This window comes from Haematobia irritans, chromosome 1, assembly GCF_050003625.1.
Source record: "Haematobia irritans isolate KBUSLIRL chromosome 1, ASM5000362v1, whole genome shotgun sequence".
In the NCBI taxonomy this organism is placed as follows: Eukaryota; Metazoa; Arthropoda; class Insecta; order Diptera; family Muscidae; genus Haematobia; species Haematobia irritans.
The window spans coordinates 103089485-103113232 of record NC_134397.1 but is presented as its reverse complement, the minus strand read 5'-3'; the positions used below and the strand labels follow the sequence as shown (position 1 = coordinate 103113232).

The 23748-nt window shown below is 35.1% G+C and overlaps 1 protein-coding gene across 1 annotated transcript; it reads left to right on the top strand.

Annotated features, from left to right (window-relative positions):
• The first annotated feature begins 3668 nt into the window (after positions 1–3668).
• Positions 3669–20159, top strand: LOC142229926 (uncharacterized). Its single transcript, XM_075300527.1, has 3 exons — positions 3669–4368; positions 17951–19118; positions 19358–20159. The coding sequence occupies exons 1-3, from the start codon at positions 3669–3671 to the stop codon at positions 20157–20159; spliced, it is 2670 nt and encodes an 889-aa protein (XP_075156642.1).
• The last annotated feature ends 3589 nt before the right edge of the window (positions 20160–23748 follow it).

Genomic DNA, 23748 nt, shown 5'->3' with positions numbered 1-23748 from the left:
AGATCTCGCTATTGCAAGAAAACAACTCTCACCACAAAAGATACCAACAACACACAAGGAACATTCCATTGTCTCTAGAATCAAAACAACCAACAACAGCATAAATGACGCAATAACAAACACAAACAATCGAGATACGAGATATACACAAAATGTCTCTAAAAACTCCCTCACATGATGCACTCAAATTTTCCAGTAGCACTGTTATTGATTAGTTGGAATTCTATATATAAGTTAAGGTAAAATATATACCAAATCTATGAGGAATCTATAAACAATTATATACACCCGTCAAGGATTATACTAACTACTTTTTATTCTACTTTATCTAAAATTTTCAATGTGAGTAAAAACACTCCCACATATAATAAAAAGGGAAATAATCTGTAGGTAGCCATCGTACGAATCGGTAATTTCGTTAAGTTAATTTTTACTACAAAAATTTTTTTCCATACAAAATTTTTTCTTAGTAAATTGTCCACATTTCGTAGTAAGATTTTTATATTGCCCATGTATTTTTGTAATAGAATCAACGATGCATTAACTACTGTGTTGGAAATTTATTTAAGGAAAAATCCTTCCCATTTCGTAGTTAGTGAACTAAAAATCATTTACTGAATTTTTATAAGTTTTCCTTTAGCTAAGTTAATTTTCGTTGTGGTTACGAAAAATGAACTATATTACAGTAAATTTGTTGAACTATGTGATAGTTAAAATGGTCCTTAAATTTAAAAGACACTCTTTTTTCTGTGTACAAGTTTAAGCCAATAAATATATCGAATTTACTCGAAGCTGTCCTGCTTTTACTTGGTGTTTACAATCTTCATTGGAAACAAGGGGCTAGGAGAAACTTCTCCAACATTTTTAAAATTCTTTTTTAAAGTCAGAAGATTACGGCGGCCATCTTATTCTATTGCCCAACGCACTCTATCAAGCCAGGGAACAATGGATCCTCTTAACCAACAGGGTCAATCACCGAATCTTCAAAATGTAAGTACCTCAATCACGAGATCTATAAATTGCCAGATTTGCAACCAACCACTTACCACAAATAACCACGTCAAATGCGACCAATGTGGCTTATCATTTCACAACGAGTGTGTTAGCAGAAATATTATACATGAAACTCCGTGGATTTGCGACAATTGTTTTGATCCACCTCCGGAGACCCCTACGTCTGTCCAAAGCCATGAAAGTATTGGATCGAATAATACGCAGACTTTGAATTCTAGGAGATTGGCACTAGAATTGCAGCGATTAGAAGAGGAGAGAATGCTTGAGCGCGAGTTTATTAGACGAAAGTATCGGCTTTTGGAACAAAGCGAAGAATTCTCTACAGAATCCCATTTTACTACAAACCCTTTTGTCGACGGATTCATTCCACAGGAAAGTAGTATTTCACTAGAGACTAGTTAAGCAGTCGATAGAGGAAATATACTACGCGATGCAGACCGAAAAACTTCGGTGACAGAACATGAACCTGGAACAATAATACCTTTATTACAGTCTAATTCCAATATAACCTCAACCCAAATTAACTCAACGAATAACCGGCATTCTGTGCCAATTTTATCAGCACAAGCCAGCAACAATGCAGAACCACAAAATACAAATTTATTGCTTAATCATAACTATGCACAAAATTCTAACCTAAATGAGCCGTACATTGATCAAACAAGATATTTCAATTTCGTGAATCCGGGTTCCGAAAATCAGTGTGTAACCAACTCAACAATAAATCAACTCAGCAGTCATTCAATTGCAAACACAACCCAAAGGGATCTTACCCAACAACAAATATGCGCACGGCAAACTGTTCCAAAGGAACTTCCATTTTTCTCTGGCAATCCAGAAGAGTGGCCTTTATTTAGTTCCACTTATGAGTGGTCCACAAACGTTTGTGGACTAACAGATGCGGAGAATCTCGTAAGACTTCAAAAATCACTACATGGGGATGCATTGAAGGCAGTTCAACACATTCTTATACACCCATCTTGCGTGTCAGCGGCTATGTCAACACTACGACTTCTTTTCGGCCAGCCTGAAAAGATATTTAATGCGTTGAGGAATAAAATTAAACGTCTGCCCTTAGTAAATTCCAATAAGCTAGACTCAATTACCACATTTGCTGTTGAAGTCAAAGGCTTGAAGGCCATGATTGAAGCTTGCGGATTATACGAAGAAATAAATAACTCTTCCCTGTTGCAGGATTTAATTCTTAAAATGCCACCAAGTTTACAACTCAATTGGGGAGCACACAAAACAAAGTTGATGAATGACAATAGAAAAGCTAATCTGTCATCATTCGCTGATTGGATATATGACATTGGAGTTTCTGCTAGCTGCGTAAGTTTTGAGAACAGCTGCAATGTATATGCAGCAGCAGAGAATGTACGCAGCCGACAGAAACCTGTTTATGTACATGCACACTCAGATCAAAGAGAACGAACTTGTCCAGTTTGTGAGAAGAGTTGTAAGAACATTTCTCTTTGCTCAGAATTCTTAGCTGCGGATAGGAATGAAAGGTGGGATATGGTGAGAATGTTTAAGCTATGCAAGTTATGTTTACGAAAACATTAAGGAATTTGCAAAAGCAACATAACATGTGGAATAGAGAATTGTCAAAAAAACATAATTCCCTCTTACATTCTAGCCAAAACAACGAATTAGTGCGAAAAGAAAATGAAACGTCAAACCAACAAGAGTATAATGAAAGTCAAGCACACGAATACCTATGCTTTTATTGACGAAGGTTCTTCGGTTAGTCTTATGGATAGTAGAATTGCCGAAGAGTTAAGGCTAGAAGGTAATATCGAGTCTTTATGCTTAAAGTGGACAAACAACGTTGAAAGAAGTGAGCCTGAATCAATGAAGCTTACTGTCAAAGTATCTGGTGGAAATGAAAAGCGGCATAATATTGAGGTGCGTACTGTAAAATATTTGTGTCTTCCTTCCCAAACCGTAGACTATTTGAGTTTGTGTGAACAATTTTCACATTTGAAGGGTTTACCAATAAAAAGCTTCTTAAATGCTGAACCATCTGTATTGATTGGGTTAAACAATAGTAATTTGTGTACCACTAAACGTACAAGAGAGGGGGAATTGGGCCAACCAATTGCATTATGTACCCGATTGGGATGGTTAATATGTGGAGAGGTATCCAGTGAAATATGTCATAAACCTTTTTATTCTTGCCATGTTTGCCAATGCGAAGACACTGACAGTACCCTAAATGATTTGGTTAAGCAATTTCATACAATAGAAACCGCTGGTATTACCGGTGTGCCGAATGCTCTCGGCAAGGAGGATCAAAGAGCATTAAGGTTGTTGGAAAAACATACCAAGCAAAAGCCAAATGGACATTATGAAACAGCCCTATTATGGCGATATGATATCATAGAATTTCCACAAAGCTATGAGATGGCAAAAAAAGATTGATTTGTCTTGAGAAGGTTCTGAACAAAAATAAGGATCTTTTTAATGTATTTGAATCGACCATATCTGACTATTCCGCAAAGAATTATATATCTAAATTGTCAACTGATTGCCAAAATGAAAGAAAGTCGTGGTATCTTCCAATATTTTCAGTTTTTAATAAAAATAAGCCAAATAAAACTAGAATTGTGTGGGATGCGGCAGCGAAGGTGCACGGGCTGTCACTTAATTCTATGCTATTGAAGGGCCCAGATTTATTAGCTTCGCTACCATCGATACTCTTTAGATTTAGGCAAAAACAATACGCAGTTACAGCTGACATTGAGCAGATGTTTCATAGAATTTTTGTAAAGGAAGACGATCGTTATGCTCAGAAATTTTTATGGCGTAATTGTGATGCTTCTAGAGAACCTGATGTCTACATTATGAATGTTTTAATTTTTGGAGCATCGTGTTCCCCTTGCATTTCTCAATACGTTAAAAATTTACATGCGTCCAAATATGAAGTTCAATATCCAGAGGCTGTGTCGGCTATAATCAACAATCACTACGTCGATGATTTCCTGCTTTCTGCAGACACTGCGGAACAGGCCATAAAAGTTTCAAAAAATGTGCATTTTATACATAGCGAGGCAGGATTTAATTTGCGCAACTGGTGTTCAAACAGCAGTGAGGTGTTAGAGAGTTTGAATGCTCAAAGGACTGAGGATAAGTGCTTAAGTGGTCTGGACAAATTTGAGACTGAAAAGGTGCTCGGGGTATTTTGGAAGCCTTGTGATGATACCATTACTTTTAAAATTTCGAAAACTATAATAGACAGCCAACTTTTCATCGGAACTAAAGAACCTACGAAAAGAGAACTTCCAAAAATCCTTATGAGCGTTTACGACTCATTGGGGCTGATTGGAAACTTTTTAATGTATTTAAAAACCAGTAAGGAAAGTCTAAAGTCGGGCGGGGCCGACTATATTATACCCTGCACCACTTTGTAGATCTAAATTTTCGATACCATATTACATCCGTCAAATATGTTGGGGGCTATATATAAAGGTTTGTCCCAAATACATACATTTAAATATCACTCGATCTGGAAGAATTTGATAGACTTCTACAAAATCTATAGACTCAAAATTTAAGTCGGCTAATGCACTAGGGTGGAACACAATGTTAGTAAAAAAACAGTAAGGAAAGTCTAAAGTCGGGCGGGGCCGACTATATTATACCCTGCACCACTTTGTAGATCTAAATTTTCGATACCATATTACATCCGTCAAATATGTTGGGGGCTATATATAAAGGTTTGTCCCAAATACATACATTTAAATATCACTCGATCTGGAAGAATTTGATAGACTTCTACAAAATCTATAGACTCAAAATTTAAGTCGGCTAATGCACTAGGGTGGAACACAATGTTAGTAAAAAACCAGTAAGGAAAGTCTAAAGTCGGGCGGGGCCGACTATATTATACCCTGCACCACTTTGTAGATCTAAATTTTCGATACCATATTACATCCGTCAAATGTGTTGGGGGCTATATATAAAGGTTTGTCCCAAATACATACATTTAAATATCACTCGATCTGGAAGAATTTGATAGACTTCTACAAAATCTATAGACTCAAAATTTAAGTCGGCTAATGCACTAGGGTGGAACACAATGTTAGTAAAAAACCAGTAAGGAAAGTCTAAAGTCGGGCGGGGCCGACTATATTATACCCTGCACCACTTTGTAGATCTAAATTTTCGATACCATATTACATCCGTCAAATGTGTTGGGGGCTATATATAAAGGTTTGTCCCAAATACATACATTTAAATATCACTCGATCTGGAAGAATTTGATAGACTTCTACAAAATCTATAGACTCAAAATTTAAGTCGGCTAATGCACTAGGGTGGAACACAATGTTAGTAAAAAACCAGTAAGGAAAGTCTAAAGTCGGGCGGGGCCGACTATATTATACCCTGCACCACTTTGTAGATCTAAATTTTCGATACCATATTACATCCGTCAAATGTGTTGGGGGCTATATATAAAGGTTTGTCCCAAATACATACATTTAAATATCACTCGATCTGGAAGAATTTGATAGACTTCTACAAAATCTATAGACTCAAAATTTAAGTCCGCTAATGCACTAGGGTGGAACACAATGTTAGTAAAAAACCAGTAAGGAAAGTCTAAAGTCGGGCGGGGCCGACTATATTATACCCTGCACCACTTTGTAGATCTAAATTTTCGATACCATATCACATCCGTCAAATGTGTTGGGGGCTATATATAAAGGTTTGTCCCAAATACATACATTTAAATATCACTCGATCTGGAAGAATTTGATAGACTTCTACAAAATCTATAGACTCAAAATTTAAGTCGGCTAATGCACTAGGGTGGAACACAATGTTAGTAAAAAACAAGTATATACGGCAGTAAGTTCGGCCAGGCCGAAGCTTATGTACCCTCCACCATGGATTGCGTAGAAACTTCTACTGAAGCCGATGGCAAGTAAGATACCTTGCCATCGGCTTCAGTAGAACTTCCTAACACCGTAATATATACCACATAGTCCATACGTGGTATATTAAACTAAAAAAGGCCGATAAATACGTATATAATTAAGTTTAAAGAGTCTATAGAAATAAAATTTTGACAAAATTTTCTATAGAAATAAAATTTGGAAAAAAATTTCTATAGAAATAAAATTTTGACAAAATTTTCTATAGAAATAAAATTTTGACAAAATTTTCTATAGAAATAACATTTTGACAATGTTTTCTATAAACATAAAATTTTGGTAGATTATTTTTGGCTCGAGAGGCAACCATGATTATGAACCGATATGGACCAATTTTTGTGTGATTGGGGATCGGCTATATATAACTATAGACCGATATGGACCAATTTTGGCATGGTTCTTAGCGGCCTTATACTAACACCACGTTGCAAATTTCAGCCGGATCGGATGAATTTTGCTCATCCAAGAGGGTCCGGAGATCAAATCTGGGGAACGGTTTATATGGGGGCTATATATCATTATGGACCAATTCTTGCGTGCTTGTTAGAGACCACATTCTAACACCATGTACCAAATTCCATCCGGATCGGATGAAATTTGCTTCTCTTAGAGCAATCGCAAGCCAGATTTGGGGGTCCGTTTATATGGGGGCTATACGTAAAAGTGGACCGATATGGACGAATTTTTGCATGGTTGTTAGAGACCATATACTAACACCATGTACCAAATTTCAGCCTGATCGGATAAAATTTGCTTCTATTAGAGCAATCGTAAGCCAAATTTGGGGGTCCGTTTATATGGGGGCTATACGCAAAAGTGGACCGATATGGACCAATTTTTGCATGGTTGTTAGAGACCATATATTAACACCATGTACTAAATTTCAGCCGGATCGGATGAAAGTTGCTTCTTTTAGAGCAATCACAAGCCAAATTTGGGGGTCCGTTTATATGGGGGCTATACGTAAAAGTGGACCGATAGGGCCCATTTTCAATACCGTCTGACCTACATCAATAACAACTACTTGTGCCAAGTTTCAAGTCGATAGCTTGTTGCGTTCGGAAGTTAGCGTGATTTCAACAGACGGACGGACGGACATGCTCAGATCGACTCAGAATTTCACCACGACCCAGAATATATATACGTTATGGGGTCTTAGAGCAATATTTCGATGTGTTACAAACGGAATGACAAAGTTAATATACCCCCATCCTATGGTGTAGGGTATAAAAATTATATTTCATTACATGGTGTTAATTTTTAACAATTATTATTATTATTATTAGTTTATTTAAAATCATAATAAATAATGAAAATAAATACAAAAAAATGAAGGTACTAACAACTAAGGTTTTCGACCTATTTTTAACAATTTTCATAATTGTTTCCATTTTTTCCAGCAAGATATGTGAAAAACTACCTACGATGAATAAAAAAAGGATAAGTCTAAATGTCCAAACAGCGGGTTCAAATGAACTACTCTCTGTTCCACGTGTTCATAATTTTTATTCACAAAAAACATTGTATTAAGAACTTTCATCATAAGTTTTTATAATAAAGTACTTTTGCTTAAAGAAAGTTTAATTTTAATGTATGAAAATTTTCATAATAGTAAAACGGTTTGTTGTTCCTTTAATTATATAATTTCTCTGTACTGTGGAATGATTGATTTAAAAATAGTTTAGTTTTCGACATTTTAAAGATACTGTTAACCAATTTTTATTATCGGGTTACCCACAAAATAAGCAAGTAAACCAAAATAATACTGACTTTTTAACTTGGTAGGGGTATATAAATCTTATGGGGTTGTAAAAATGAACTAAACTACAATGTTATAGATGAACTAAAATTGAAGAAAAGTATAAACTAGACAAGTTGAAAAAAATCTTAAGGGCTAAATCATGGTCAATATTACTACAGTTTAGTTCATTTTGCAATGGAAAAGGGTTCACTGTTTTTTCAGTGTATGCAAAATTTCAGCTAAATCGGAGCAAAAAATTGGCCTCTGTGGGCAAATGAATGTAAATCGGGCGAAAGCTATATATGGGAGCTATATCTAAATCTGAACCGATAGGGATCGTCTTTGAGCCGAAACAGGACCCTATACCAAATTTTAGGACAATCGGACTAAAACTGCGAGCTGTACTTTGCACACAAAAATACATCAACAGACAGACAGACAGACAGACAGACGGACATCGCTAAATCGACTCAGAATTTAATTCTAAGCCGATCCGTATACTAAAAGGTTGGTCTATGATTACTCCTTCTTGGCGTTACATACAAATGCACAAACTTATTATACCCTGTACTAGAGCATTGCATCGGTCATATATTTTTGTGTTCGAGAACATCACGAAGCCCAACAAGTAAGGTAGAGATTTGTAGTCGTTCCCGTTTGGACCGATGTTTGTAAGTTCGAATACAACCATAACTCGTTCTCGTTTGTGTTGTATGAAACGGTCAATCAAACAACTTCAGTCTTCGGGATCAAACACAACGAGTCAAATTGTTTTCGAAAACAAAGTGAAGGAATCGAGGATTTCGAATCTTTTTTTGCCCTCACGTAGTAACAATAACAACAACTTTTATATGTATTGTACGTTTGTTTAGTTGTAAGTTGAAAAGGCGCTTGTGTATGAAGTAAAAAAAATAACATAAAGTGGACAAAACCTTCTGCATTTCTATGTAAAAAGGTATTAACAGCAAAACTAAATATTGCTCTAGTTTTTAGGAGAAACATTTGGGATGATATTTTTGGGCATTATAGTAAGTAATCGTTAAAAATCCAATTCACTTTCTCGTATAAAAAATAAGGGGCATTCCTATTTAAAGGAAATAAAATATTTTTCCTTTTTCTATAGAAATAAAATTTTGACAAAATTTTCCATAGAAATAAAATGTCGACAAAATTTTCTATTGAAATAAAATTTTCACAAAATTTTTTATAGAAATAAAATGTTGATAAATTTTTCTAGAGAAATAAAATTTTGACCAAATTTTCTAGAGAAATAAAATTTTTGATAAAATTTTCTATAGAAATAAAATTTTGATTAATTTTTTTTTTATAGAAATACGATGTTGACAAAATTTTCTATAGAAATAAAATTTTGAGAAAATTTTCTATAGAAATAAAATGTTAATAATTTTTTATAGAAATAAATTTTTATATATATATATATATATATATATATATATATATATATATATATATATATATATATATATATATATATATATATTTATATATATATATATATATATATATATATATATATATATATATATATATATATATATATATATATATATATATATATATATATATATATATATATATATATATATATATATATATATATATATATATATATATATATATATATATATATATATATATATATATATATATATATATATATATATATATATATATATATATATATATTTATATATATTTACTCGTTTGCGAATAAGTTCATTGTTCTTTACTTCTAAAAAAATTTCCCTGAAGACGAACATCGGAGATCTTTCGAAATATTGGATAATATTAAATAAAAATACAACTCAAAAACACAACAACATCTGTTTTTATTCATATGACCTCAAGCCGAACTATACAAATATAATGTTGATAAAATTTTCTATAAAAATAAAATTTTGACAAAATTTTCTATAGAAATAAAATTTTGACAAAATTTTCTATAAAAATACAATTTTGATAGAATTTTCTATAGAAATAGAATTTTGATATTTTTTTTATAGATGTTAACAACATTTTCTATTGAAATAAAATTTTGACAAAATTTTCTATAGAAATAAAATTATGACAACATTTTTTATAGAAATAAAATTTTGATAAAATTTTCTATAGAAATAAAATTTTGATAACATTTTCTATAGAAATACAATGTTGATAAAATTTTCTATACAAATAAAATTTTGTAAAATATGGCCCGTTTGCAATACCATCCGACCTACATCAATGACAACTACTTATGCCAAGTTTCAAGTCGATAGCTTGTTTCGTTCGGAAGTTAGCGTGATTTCAACAGACGGTCGGACGGACATGCGTAGATCGACTCAGAATTTCACCGCGACCCAGAATATGTATACTTTATGGGGTCTTAGAGCAATATTTCGATGTATTACAAACGGAATGACAAACTTAATATACCCCCTTCCTATGGTGGATGGTATAAAAAGCAGACAAAAAATACAAAAATAAATTTACTTTTGCTAGTTACATATAAAAACATAACAAATTTAAACATTTGCCTTGTTAGAATTACTCATTTTATCGTCAATAAGCTTAACTATTAATTACACACTTATATCTAAAGAAACACAAACTGTACGACTTCTTTTCTCATTAAGCATGATTCCATTTTTTGTCATAACATACTCGAGAACTTTGCAAATTCCCGAAACTCCCGCTAAATGTTCGAGTATTCTCGATTATCCCGTTTCACCAAATGCAATCGAATGTTTGCTTGCGACCGAGAATGGAAACAAATGCACAACTTCAATGATGTGACGTCACAACAACATTCACTCGATACTGAATTATTGGGTGTGATTCAAACCATGTCTCATTCATACATTTACATTCATTCGAACCGATTCGGTCAAGCCAGTGTTCTCATTCTATTCATTCGATCAATGAAGATTATTCAGTCTTCTCGAACCGTTTCATGAGTTCAGTTGTGTGCGCTATGAATGAATGTTCTCATGCAATGCTCTACCCTGTACCACAGTAGTGGTGAAGGGTATAAATATGGGAAACGTTTAAATCTGAAGCAATTTTAAGGAAACTTCGAAAAAGTTTATTTATGATTTATCGCTCGATATATTTGTATTAGAAGTTTAGGAAAATTAGAGTCATTTTTACAACTTTTCGACTAAGCAGTGGCGATTTTACAAGGAAAATGTTGGTATTTTGACCATTTTTGTCGAAATCAGAAAAACATATATATGGGAGCTATATCTAAATCTGAACCGATTTTAACCAAATTTGGCACGCATAGCTACAATGCTAATTTTACTCCCTGTGCAAAATTTCAACTAAATCGGAGTTAAAAATTGGCCTCTGTGGTCATATGAGTGTAAATCGGGCGAAAGCTTTATATGGGAGATATATCCAAATCTGAACCGATTTCAAGCAAATTTGGCACGCATAGTTACAACGCTAATTCTACTCCCTATGCAAAATTTCAGCTAAATCGGAGCAAAAAATTGGCCTCTGTGGGCAAATGAGTGTAAATCGGGCGAAAGCTATATATGGGAGCTATATCTAAATCTGAACCGATTTTTTCCAAAATCAATAGGGATCGTCTTTGAGCCGAAACAGGACCCTATACCAAATTTTAGGACAATCGGACTAAAACTGCGAGCTGTCCTTTGCACACAATAATACATCAACAGACAGACAGACAGACAGACGGACAGACAGACAGACGGACATCGCTAAATCGACTCAGAATTTAATTCTAAGCCGATCCGTATACTAAAAAGTTGGTCTATGATTACTCCTTCTTGGCGTTACATACAAATGCACAAACTTATTATACCCTGTACCACAGTAGTGGTGAAGGGTATAAATATGGGAAACGTTTAAATCTGAAGCAATTTTAAGGAAACTTCGAAAAAGTTTATTTATGATTTATCGCTCGATATATATGTATTAGAAGCTTAGGAAAATTAGAGTCATTTTTACAACTTTTCGACTAAGCAGTGGCGATTTTACAAGGAAAATGTTGGTATTTTGACCATTTTTGTCGAAATCAGAAAAACATATATATGGGAGCTATATCCAAATCTGAACCGATTTCAACCAAATTTGGCACGCATAGCTACAATGCTAATTTTACTCCCTGTGCAAAATTTCAACTAAATCGGAGTTAAAAATTGGCCTCTATGGTCATATGAGTGTAAATCGGGCGAAAGCTTTATATGGGAGATATATCCAAATCTGAACCGATTTCAAGCAAATTTGGCACGCATAGTTACAACGCTAATTCTACTCCCTATGCAAAATTTCAGCTAAATCGGAGCAAAAAATTGGCCTCTGTGGGCAAATGAGTGTAAATCGGGCGAAAGCTACATATGGGAGCTATATCTAAATCTGAACCGATTTTGCTGATATTTTGCAAGTTTTTGGAGACTCATAAAATATTCGGATGTACGGAATTTGAGGAAGATCGGTTGATATACACGCCAATTATGACCAGATCGGTGAAAAATATATATGGCAGCTATATCTAAATCTGAACCGATTTTTTCCAAAATCAATAGGGATCGTCTTTGAGCCGAAACAGGACCCTATACCAAATTTTAGGACAATCGGACTAAAACTGCGAGCTGTACTTTGCACACAAAAATACATCAACAGACAGACAGACAGACAGACAGACGGACAGACAGACGGACATCGCTAAATCGACTCAGAATTTAATTCTAAGCCGATCCGTATACTAAAAGGTTGGTCTATGATTACTCCTTCTTGGCGTTACATACAAATGCACAAACTTATTATACCCTGTACCACAGTAGTGGTGAAGGGTATAAATATGGGAAACGTTTAAATCTGAAGCAATTTTAAGGAAACTTCGAAAAAGTTTATTTATGATTTATCGCTCGATATATTTGTATTAGAAGTTTAGGAAAATTAGAGTCATTTTTACAACTTTTCGACTAAGCAGTGGCGATTTTACAAGGAAAATGTTGGTATTTTGACCATTTTTGTCGAAATCAGAAAAACATATATATGGGAGCTATATCTAAATCTGAACCGATTTCAACCAAATTTGGCACGCATAGCTACAATGCTAATTTTACTCCCTGTGCAAAATTTCAACTAAATCGGAGTTAAAAATTGGCCTCTGTGGTCATATGAGTGTAAATCGGGCGAAAGCTTTATATGGGAGATATATCCAAATCTGAACCGATTTCAAACAAATTTGGCACGCATAGTTACAACGCTAATTCTACTCCCTATGCAAAATTTCAGCTAAATCGGAGCAAAAAATTGGCCTCTGTGGGCAAATGAGTGTAAATCGGGCGAAAGCTATATATGGGAGCTATATCTAAATCTGAACCGATTTTTTCCAAAATCAATAGGGATCGTCTTTGAGCCGAAACAGGACCCTATACCAAATTTTAGGACAATCGGACTAAAACTGCGAGCTGTCCTTTGCACACAAAAATACATCAACAGACAGACAGACAGACAGACAGACGGACAGACAGACGGACAGACAGACAGACGGACATCGCTAAATCGACTCAGAATTTAATTCTAAGCCGATCCGTATACTAAAAGGTTGGTTTATGATTACTCCTTCTTGGCGTTACATACAACTGCACAAACTTATTATACCCTGTACCGCAGTAGTGGTGAAGGGTATAAATATGGGAAACGTTTAAATCTGAAGCAATTTTAAGGAAACTTCGAAAAAGTTTATTTATGATTTATCGCTCGATATATATGTATTAGAAGTTTAGGAAAATTAGAATCATTTTTACAACTTTTCGACTAAGCAGTGGCGATTTTACAAGGAAAATGTAGGTATTTTGACAGACAGACAGACAGATGGACAGACAGACGGACAGACAGACAGACGGACATCGCTAAATCGACTCAGAATTTAATTCTAAGCCGATCCGTATACTAAAAGGTTGGTCTATGATTACTCCTTCTTGGCGTTACATACAAATGCACAAACTTATTATACCCTGTACCACAGTAGTGGTGAAGGGTATAAATATGGGAAACGTTTAAATCTGAAGCAATTTTAAGGAAACTTCGAAAAAGTTTATTTATGATTTATCGCTCGATATATATGTATTAGAAGTTTAGGAAAATTAGAGTCATTTTTACAACTTTTCGACTAAGCAGTGGCGATTTTACAAGGAAAATGTTGGTATTTTGACCATTTTTGTCGAAATCAGAAAAACATATATATGGGAGCTATATCCAAATCTGAACCGATTTCAACCAAATTTGGCACGCATAGCTACAATGCTAATTTTACTCCCTGTGCAAAATTTCAACTAAATCGGAGTTAAAAATTGGCCTCTATGGTCATATGAGTGTAAATCGGGCGAAAGCTTTATATGGGAGATATATCCAAATCTGAACCGATTTCAAGCAAATTTGGCACGCATAGTTACAACGCTAATTCTACTCCCTATGCAAAATTTCAGCTAAATCGGAGCAAAAAATTGGCCTCTGTGGGCAAATGAGTGTAAATCGGGCGAAAGCTACATATGGGAGCTATATCTAAATCTGAACCGATTTTGCTGATATTTTGCAAGTTTTTCGAGACTCATAAAATATTCGGATGTACGGAATTTGAGGAAGATCGGTTGATATACACGCCAATTATGACCAGATCGGTGAAAAATATATATGGCAGCTATATCTAAATCTGAACCGATTTTTTCCAAAATCAATAGGGATCGTCTTTGAGCCGAAACAGGACCCTATACCAAATTTTAGGACAATCGGACTAAAACTGCGAGCTGTCCTTTGCACACAAAAATACATCAACAGACAGACAGACAGACGGACAGACAGACGGACAGACAGACAGACGGACATCGCTAAATCGACTCTGAATTTAATTCTAAGCCGATCCGTATACTAAAAGGTTGGTCTATGATTACTCCTTCTTGGCGTTACATACAAATGCACAAACTTATTATACCCTGTACCACAGTAGTGGTGAAGGGTATAAATATGGGAAACGTTTAAATCTGAAGCAATTTTAAGGAAACTTCGAAAAAGTTTATTTATGATTTATCGCTCGATATATATGTATTAGAAGTTTAGGAAAATTAGAGTGATTTTTACAACTTTTCGACTAAGCAGTGGCGATTTTACAAGGAAAATGTTGGTATTTTGACCATTTTTGTCGAAATCAGAAAAACATATATATGGGAGCTATATCTAAATCTGAACCGATTTCAACCAAATTTGGCACGCATAGCTACAATGCTAATTTTACTCCCTATGCAAAATTTCAGCTAAATCGGAGCAAAAAATTGGCCTCTGTGGGCAAATGAGTGTAAATCGGGCGAAAGCTATATATGGGAGCTATATCTAAATCTGAACCGATTTTGCTGATATTTTGTAAGTTTTTCGAGACTCATAAAATATTCGGATGTACGGAATTTGAGGAAGATCGGTTGATATACACGCCAATTATGACCAGATCGGTGAAAAATATATATGGCAGCTATATCTAAATCTGAACCGATTTTTTCCAAAATCAATAGGGATCGTCTTTGAGCCGAAACAGGACCCTATACCAAATTTTAGGACAATCGGACTAAAACTGCGAGCTGTACATTGCACACAAAAATACATCAACAGACAGACAGACAGACGGACAGACAGACGGACAGACAGACGGACAGACAGACAGACGGACATCGCTAAATCGACTCAGAATTTAATTCTAAGCCGATCCGTATACTAAAAGGTTGGTCTATGATTACTCCTTCTTGGCGTTACATACAAATGCACAAACTTATTATACCCTGTACCACAGTAGTGGTGAAGGGTATAATGAAGGTACTAACAACTAAGGTTTTCGACATATTTTTAACAATTTTCATAATTGTTTCCATTTTTTCCAGCAAGATATGTGAAAAAACTACCTACGATGAATAAAAAAAGGATAAGTCAAAATGTCCAAACAGCGGGTTCAAATGAACTACTCTCTGTTCCACGTGTTCATAATTTTTATTCACAAAAAACATTGTATTAAGAACTTTCATCATAAGTTTTTATAATAAAGTACTTTTGCTTAAAGAAAGTTTAATTTTAATGTATGAAAATTTTCATAATAGTAAAACGGTTTGTTGTTCCTTTAATTATATAATTTCTCTGTACTGTGGAATGATTGATTTAAAAATAGTTTAGTTTTCGACATTTTAAAGATACTGTTAACCAATTTTTATTATCGGGTTACCCACAAAATAAGCAAGTAAACCAAAATAATACTGACTTTTTAACTTGGTAGGGGTATATAAATCTTATGGGGTTGTAAAAATGAACTAAACTACAATGTTATAGATGAACTAAAATTGAAGAAAAGTATAAACTAGACAAGTTGAAAAAAATCTTAAGGGCTAAATCATGGTCAATATTACTACAGTTTAGTTCATTTTGCAATGGAAAAGGGTTCACTGTTTTTTCAGTGTATGCAAAATTTCAGCTAAATCGGAGCAAAAAATTGGCCTCTGTGGGCAAATGAGTGTAAATCGGGCGAAAGCTATATATGGGAGCTATATCTAAATCTGAACCGATTTTTTCCAAAATCAATAGGGATCGTCTTTCAGCCGAAACAGGACCCTATACCAAATTTTAGGACAATCGGACTAAAACTGCGAGCTGTACTTTGCACACAAAAATACATCAACAGACAGACAGACAGACAGACGGACAGACAGACGGACATCGCTAAATCGACTCAGAATTTAATTCTAAGCCGATCCGTATACTAAAAGGTTGGTCTATGATTACTCCTTCTTGGCGTTACATACAAATGCACAAACTTATTATACCCTGTACCACAGTAGTGGTGAAGGGTATAAATATGGGAAACGTTTAAATCTGAAGCAATTTTAAGGAAATTTTTCGAGACTCATAAAATATTCGGATGTACGGAATTTGAGGAAGATCGGTTGATATACACGCCAATTATGACCAGATCGGTGAAAAATATATATGGCAGCTATATCTAAATCTGAACCGATTTTTTCCAAAATCAATAGGGATCGTCTTTGAGCCGAAACAGGACCCTATACCAAATTTTAGGACAATCGGACTAAAACTGCGAGCTGTACTTTGCACACAAAAATACATCAACAGACAGACAGACGGACAGACAGACAGACGGACATCGCTAAATCGACTCAGAATTTAATTCTAAGCCGATCCGTATACTAAAAGGTTGGTCTATGATTACTCCTTCTTGGCGTTACATACAAATGCACAAACTTATTATACCCTGTACCACAGTAGTGGTGAAGGGTATAAATATGGGAAACGTTTAAATCTGAAGCAATTTTAAGGAAACTTCGAAAAAGTTTATTTATGATTTATCGCTCGATATATATGTATTAGAAGTTTAGGAAAATTAGAGTGATTTTTACAACTTTTCGACTAAGCAGTGGCGATTTTACAAGGAAAATGTTGGTATTTTGACCATTTTTGTCGAAATCAGAAAAACATATATATGGGAGATATATCCAAATCTGAACCGATTTCAAGCAAATTTGGCACGCATAGCTACAATGCTAATTTTACTCCCTGTGCAAAATTTCAACTAAATCGGAGTTAAAAATTGGCCTCTGTGGTCATATGAGTGTAAATCGGGCGAAAGCTTTATATGGGAGATATATCCAAATCTAAACCGATTTCAAGCAAATTTGGCACGCATAGTTACAACGCTAATTCTACTCCCTATGCAAAATTTCAGCTAAATCGGAGCAAAAAATTGGCCTCTGTGGGCAAATGAGTGTAAATCGGGCGAAAGCTATATATGGGAGCTATATCTAAATCTGAACCGATTTTGCTGATATTTTGCAAGTTTTTCGAGACTCATAAAATATTCGGATGTACGGAATTTGAGGAAGATCGGTTGATATACACGCCAATTATGACCAGATCGGTGAAAAATATATATGACAGCTATATCTAAATCTGAACCGATTTTTTCCAAAATCAATAGGGATCGTCTTTGAGCCGAAACAGGACCCTATACCAAATTTTAGGACAATCGGACTAAAACTGCGAGCTGTACTTTGCACACAAAAATACATCAACAGACAGACAGACAGACAGACGGACAGACAGACAGACGGACATCGCTAAATCGACTCAGAATTTAATTCTAAGCCGATCCGTATACTAAAAGGTTGGTCTATGATTACCCCTTCTTGGCGTTACATACAAATGCACAAACTTATTATACCCTGTACCACAGTAGTGGTGAAGGGTATAATAACACTTCAGGAGATTTGGCGAAGTGGGGTAGGCTGGGATGAGTCGGTTTTACAACCGCAAGTGGAAAAGTGGAAAAAATGGTTTATCCATTTGCCGAAACTTCAAGAACTTAAGATTCCAAGATGTTACATAAAACATATTCATAATTATGAAACTGCTGTTGTTGATCTCCATGTATTTGCTGATGCCAGCGAAAATGGATACGCGGCTGTCGCATATTTTAGAATTTTTGCTGGCAATGAATTTGTAGTGGCCCTAATTGGATCGAAAACTCGGGTTGCCCCTTTAAAACTAGCTTCGATTCCCCGTTTAGAATTGATGGCAGCCTTGATAGCCGCTCGATATGCCAATAATATAATCGAAGGGCATGATATTGAAATCCGGAAAAAGGTTTTTTGGTCTGACTCGAAAACAGTCCTAAGCTGGATTCGATCAGACCATAGAAAATACCACCAATTTGTTGCCGTGCGCGTGAGTGAGATACTTCACCTTTCGGAAATAGCTGATTGGCATTGGGTTCCAGGAAAACAAAATGTAGCTGACGAGGCTACAAAATGGACTTCCGTACCAAATTTGTCAGAATCCGGAAGATGGTTTAATGGACCTGAGTTTTTAAAACTTCCTGAGCATATGTGGCCGAAAGAAATCTCTAATACTGCTCCAACTCAAGTCGAAATAAAGCAGTGCTTGAATGTAGTGACCGCTTCTGAACCACTGATTCTTCTTAACCGTTTTTCCCTCTGGACAAGAGCTTTAAGAACTACTGCTTTCGTTATAAAGTTTTGTCGACTCTTGATTAATAAATCTTATCGCCCAGAGACCGAACTAACTCAAAGTGAGATTTCTGCTGCCGAAGTATTATTGGTAAAACAAGCTCAAAGGGAAAGCTTTTTCAATGAGATTGGGCTCTTGGAAAAAAACAAATATATACCAAAAGGGAGTTCTATTTACAAACTATCGCCTTTTCTCCACAGTGATGGAATTCTTAGAGTAAATAGCCGAATATCCAACGCCAATGTACCAGAGGAGTTGATGTACCCAGCAATTCTACCAAAAGATTGTTATCTAACGAAACTGCTGATTTTGCATTACCATAACCTGTTTCATCATGCGAACAGTGAAACTGCTGTTAACGAGCTTCGTCAAAGGTACTACATTCCCAGACTTAGAGTTGTGTTGAAGTCTGTTGTGAAATGTTGTCAAATGTGTAAAGTAACGAAAGCTACACCGTGCCCACCTCAAATGCCAAACTGCCGAGGGCACGAGTTTCTTCTTTTATTTCCCCATTTACATTTACTGGGATTGATTACTTTGGTCCAATATATGTAAGGGTAAATAGACATAAGGAAAAAAGATACGGTGCTTTATTTACCTGTCTAACTATCAGGGCAGTACACATTGAACTCGTTAGCACACTCAATACCAGCTCATGTATTATGGCAATACGAAATTTTATATGCAGAAGAGGTACTCCTCGGGAGCTTTTCAGCGATAATGGCACCAATTTTGTCGGTGCAGAGCGGGAGCTACGGCAAGCTATAAAAGAGATAGATACCAACGAACTCATTCGGTCATTTACATCGGCAACTATGAAATGGAACTTTAATTCTCCTTCATCGCCCCACATGGGAGGGGCATGGGAAAGGCTGGTAAGATCCGTTAAAACTGTTCTATATAAAATACTACCTGAAAGGTGTCCAAGCGAAGAAGTTTTGAGGAGTATGATGGCAGAAGTCGAGAATATTATAAATTCACGCCCTCTTACATACATTCCAATTGATGGTGAAAATAAGGAGGCGCTTACACCAAATCATTTATTGCTGGGATCTTCCAATGGCCTAAAACCATTGGCTTCATATGACGATGCTGGGGTAGTTTTGCGACAAAGCTGGTTATCGTCGCAGCAAGTTGCAGAACAGTTTTGGCGTAGGTGGGTCTCTGAATATTTATCTACGCTTACATGTCGCACAAAGTGGTTTGAAAAGGCAAAGCCTTTAGAGGTTGGCGATCTCGTGGTTGTGGTAGACCCTTCAAATCCCAGGAATGTATGGCCTAGAGGGAAGGTTATTGAAATTTTTAAAGCTAGTGATGGCCAAGTCAGAAGAGCAAAAGTATTGACTTCATGTGGTGTCTTGGAGAGGCCTGCAGTTAAGCTAGCTGTATTGGACGTGGCTAGTGGTTTGGAGTAAGGCTTCGAAAACTTCTTGCCATACTGTGTTAGTTGGGAAATGTTTCGTAAAATTTATGTCTTTTATCGTACTTTGTGTGTCGAATATTGTAAGTAGTTCCAGGCGGGCTTTTTGTTTTAGTTGTTAATTGTATTAAGCTTGCAGCCATTTTAAAATCATTCGGTCCTAAATCATAGAAGAACATTGTTCCCTTAAATTAAAGCGCTCAGAGTTTTCAAACTAAAAAAGTTAGTAATAATTGATATTAAATGTGTACCTAATGTTTAGAAAGTTATTTTTTAGGAATCTTAACATACAAGTTTAAGCCAATAAATATATCGAATTTACTCGAAGTTGTCCTGATTTTACTTGGTGTTTACAATCTTCATTGGAAACAAGGGGCTAGGAGAAACTTCTCCAACAGATATTGACAAACATTTTATTTGAAACCAATTTCTTAATAGCAGGAATATTTTGAATGAGGGTGACTACATTTTTCCCATAGCGTAGTAATGAACTTAAATACGATGCAATGCATGAACTAATTTATAAGAAAATCATGAACTTATTTAGACGAAACCAGTAAGGAAAGTCTAAAGTCGGGCGGGGCCGACCATATTATACCCTGCACCACTTTGTAGATCTAAATTTTCGATACCATATTACATCCGTCAAATGTGTTGGGGGCTATATATAAAGGTTTGTCCCAAATACATACATTTAAATATCACTCGATCTGGAAGAATTGATAGACTTCTACAAAATCTATAGACTCAAAATTTAAGTCGGCTAATGCACTAGGGTGGAACACAATGTTAGTAAAAAACCAGTAAGGAAAGTCTAAAGTCGGGCGGGGCCGACTATATTATACCCTGCACCACTTTGTAGATCTAAATTTTCGATACCATATTACATCCGTCAAATGTGTTGGGGGCTATATATAAAGGTTTGTCCCAAATACATACATTTAAATATCACTCGATCTGGAAGAATTTGATAGACTTCTACAAAATCTATAGACTCAAAATTTAAGTCGGCTAATGCACTAGGGTGGAACACAATGTTAGTAAAAAACAAGTATATACGGCAGTAAGTTCGGCCAGGCCGAAGCTTATGTACCCTCCACCATGGATTGCGTAGAAACTTCTACTGAAGCCGATGGCAAGGTATCTTAAAACTTCCTAACACCGTAATATATACCACATAGTCCGTACGTGGTATATTAAACTAAAAAAGGCCGATAAATACGTATATAATTAAGTTTAAAGAGTCTATAGAAATAAAATTTTGACAAAATTTTCTATAGAAATAAAATTTGGGAAAAAATTTCTATAGAAATAAAATTTTGACAAAATTTTCTATAGAAATAAAATTTTGACAAAATTTTCTATAGAAATAAAATTTTGACAAAATTTTCTATAGAAATAACATTTTGACAATGTTTTCTATAAACATAAAATTTTGGTAGATTATTTTTGGCTCGAGAGGCAACCATGATTATGAACCGATATGGACCAATTTTTGTGTGATTGGGGATCGGCTATATATAACTATAGACCGATATGGACCAATTTTGGCATGGTTCTTAGCGGCCTTATACTAACACCACGTTGCAAATTTCAGCCGGATCGGATGAATTTTGCTCATCCAAGAGGGTCCGGAGATCAAATCTGGGGAACGGTTTATATGGGGGCTATATATCATTATGGACCAATTCTTGCGTGCTTGTTAGAGACCACATTCTAACACCATGTACCAAATTCCATCCGGATCGGATGAAATTTGCTTCTCTTAGAGCAATCGCAAGCCAGATTTGGGGGTCCGTTTATATGGGGGCTATACGTAAAAGTGGACCGATATGGACGAATTTTTGCATGGTTGTTAGAGACCATATACTAACACCATGTACCAAATTTCAGCCTGATCGGATAAAATTTGCTTCTATTAGAGCAATCGTAAGCCAAATTTGGGGGTCCGTTTATATGGGGGCTATACGCAAAAGTGGACCGATATGGACCAATTTTTGCATGGTTGTTAGAGACCATATACTACCACCATGTACTAAATTTCAGCCGGATCGGATGAAAGTTGCTTCTTTTAGAGCAATCACAAGCCAAATTTGGGGGTCCGTTTATATGGGGGCTATACGTAAAAGTGGACCGATAGGGCCCATTTTCAATACCGTCTGACCTACATCAATAACAACTACTTGTGCCAAGTTTCAAGTCGATAGCTTGTTTCGTTCGGAAGTTAGCGTGATTTCAACAGACGGACGGACGGACATGCTCAGATCGACTCAGAATTTCACCACGACCCAGAATATATATACTTTATGGGGTCTTAGAGCAATATTTCGATGTGTTACAAACGGAATGACAAAGTTAATATACCCCCATCCTATAGTGGAGGGTATAAAAATTATATTTCATTACATGGTGTTAATTTGTAACAATTATTATTATTATTATTATTATTATTATTATTATTATTATTATTATTATTATTATTATTATTATTATTATTATTATTATTATTATTATTATTATTATTATTATTATTATTATTATTATTATTATTATTATTATTATTATTATTATTATTATTATTATTATTAGTTTATTTAAAATCATAATAAATTATGAAAATAAATACAAAAAAATGAAGGTACTAACAACTAAGGTTTTCGACCTATTTTTAACAATTTTCATAATTGTTTCCATTTTTTCCAGCAAGATATGTGAAAAACTACCTACGATGAATAAAAAAAGGATAAGTCAAAATGTCCAACCAGCGGGTTCAAATGAACTACTCTCTGTTCCACGTGTTCATAATTTTTATTCACAAAAAACATTGTATTAAGAACTTTCATCATAAGTTTTTATAATAAAGTACTTTTGCTTAAAGAAAGTTTAATTTTAATGTATGAAAATTTTCATAATATTTAGTAAAACGGTTTGTTGTTCCTTTAATTATATAATTTCTCTGTACTGTGGAATGATTGATTTAAAAATAGTTTAGTTTTCGACATTTTAAAGATACTGTTAACCAATTTTTATTATCGGGTTACCCACAAAATAAGCAAGTAAACCAAAATAATACTGACTTTTTAACTTGGTAGGGGTATATAAATCTTATGGGGTTGTAAAAATGAACTAAACTACAATGTTATAGATGAACTAAAATTGAAGAAAAGTATAAACTAGACAAGTTAAAAAAAATCTTAAGGGCTAAATCATAGGATAGGTAGGATAGGTTATGTGGCAGCCCGATGTATCAGGCTCACTTAGACTATTCAGTCCATTGTGATACCACAGTGGTGAACTTCTCTCTTATCACTGAGTGCTGCCCGATTCCATGTTAAGCTCAATGACAAGGGACCTCCTTTTTATAGCCGAGTCCGAACGGCGTTCCACATTGCAGTGAAACCACTTAGAGAAGCTTTGTAACCCTCAGAAATGTCACCAGCATTACTGAGGTGGGATAATCCACCGCTGAAAAACTTTTTGGTGTTCGGTCGTAGCAGGAATCGAACCCACGACCTTGTGTATGCAAGGCGGGCATGCTAACCATTGCACCACGGTGGCTCCCAGGGCTAAATCATGGTCAATAT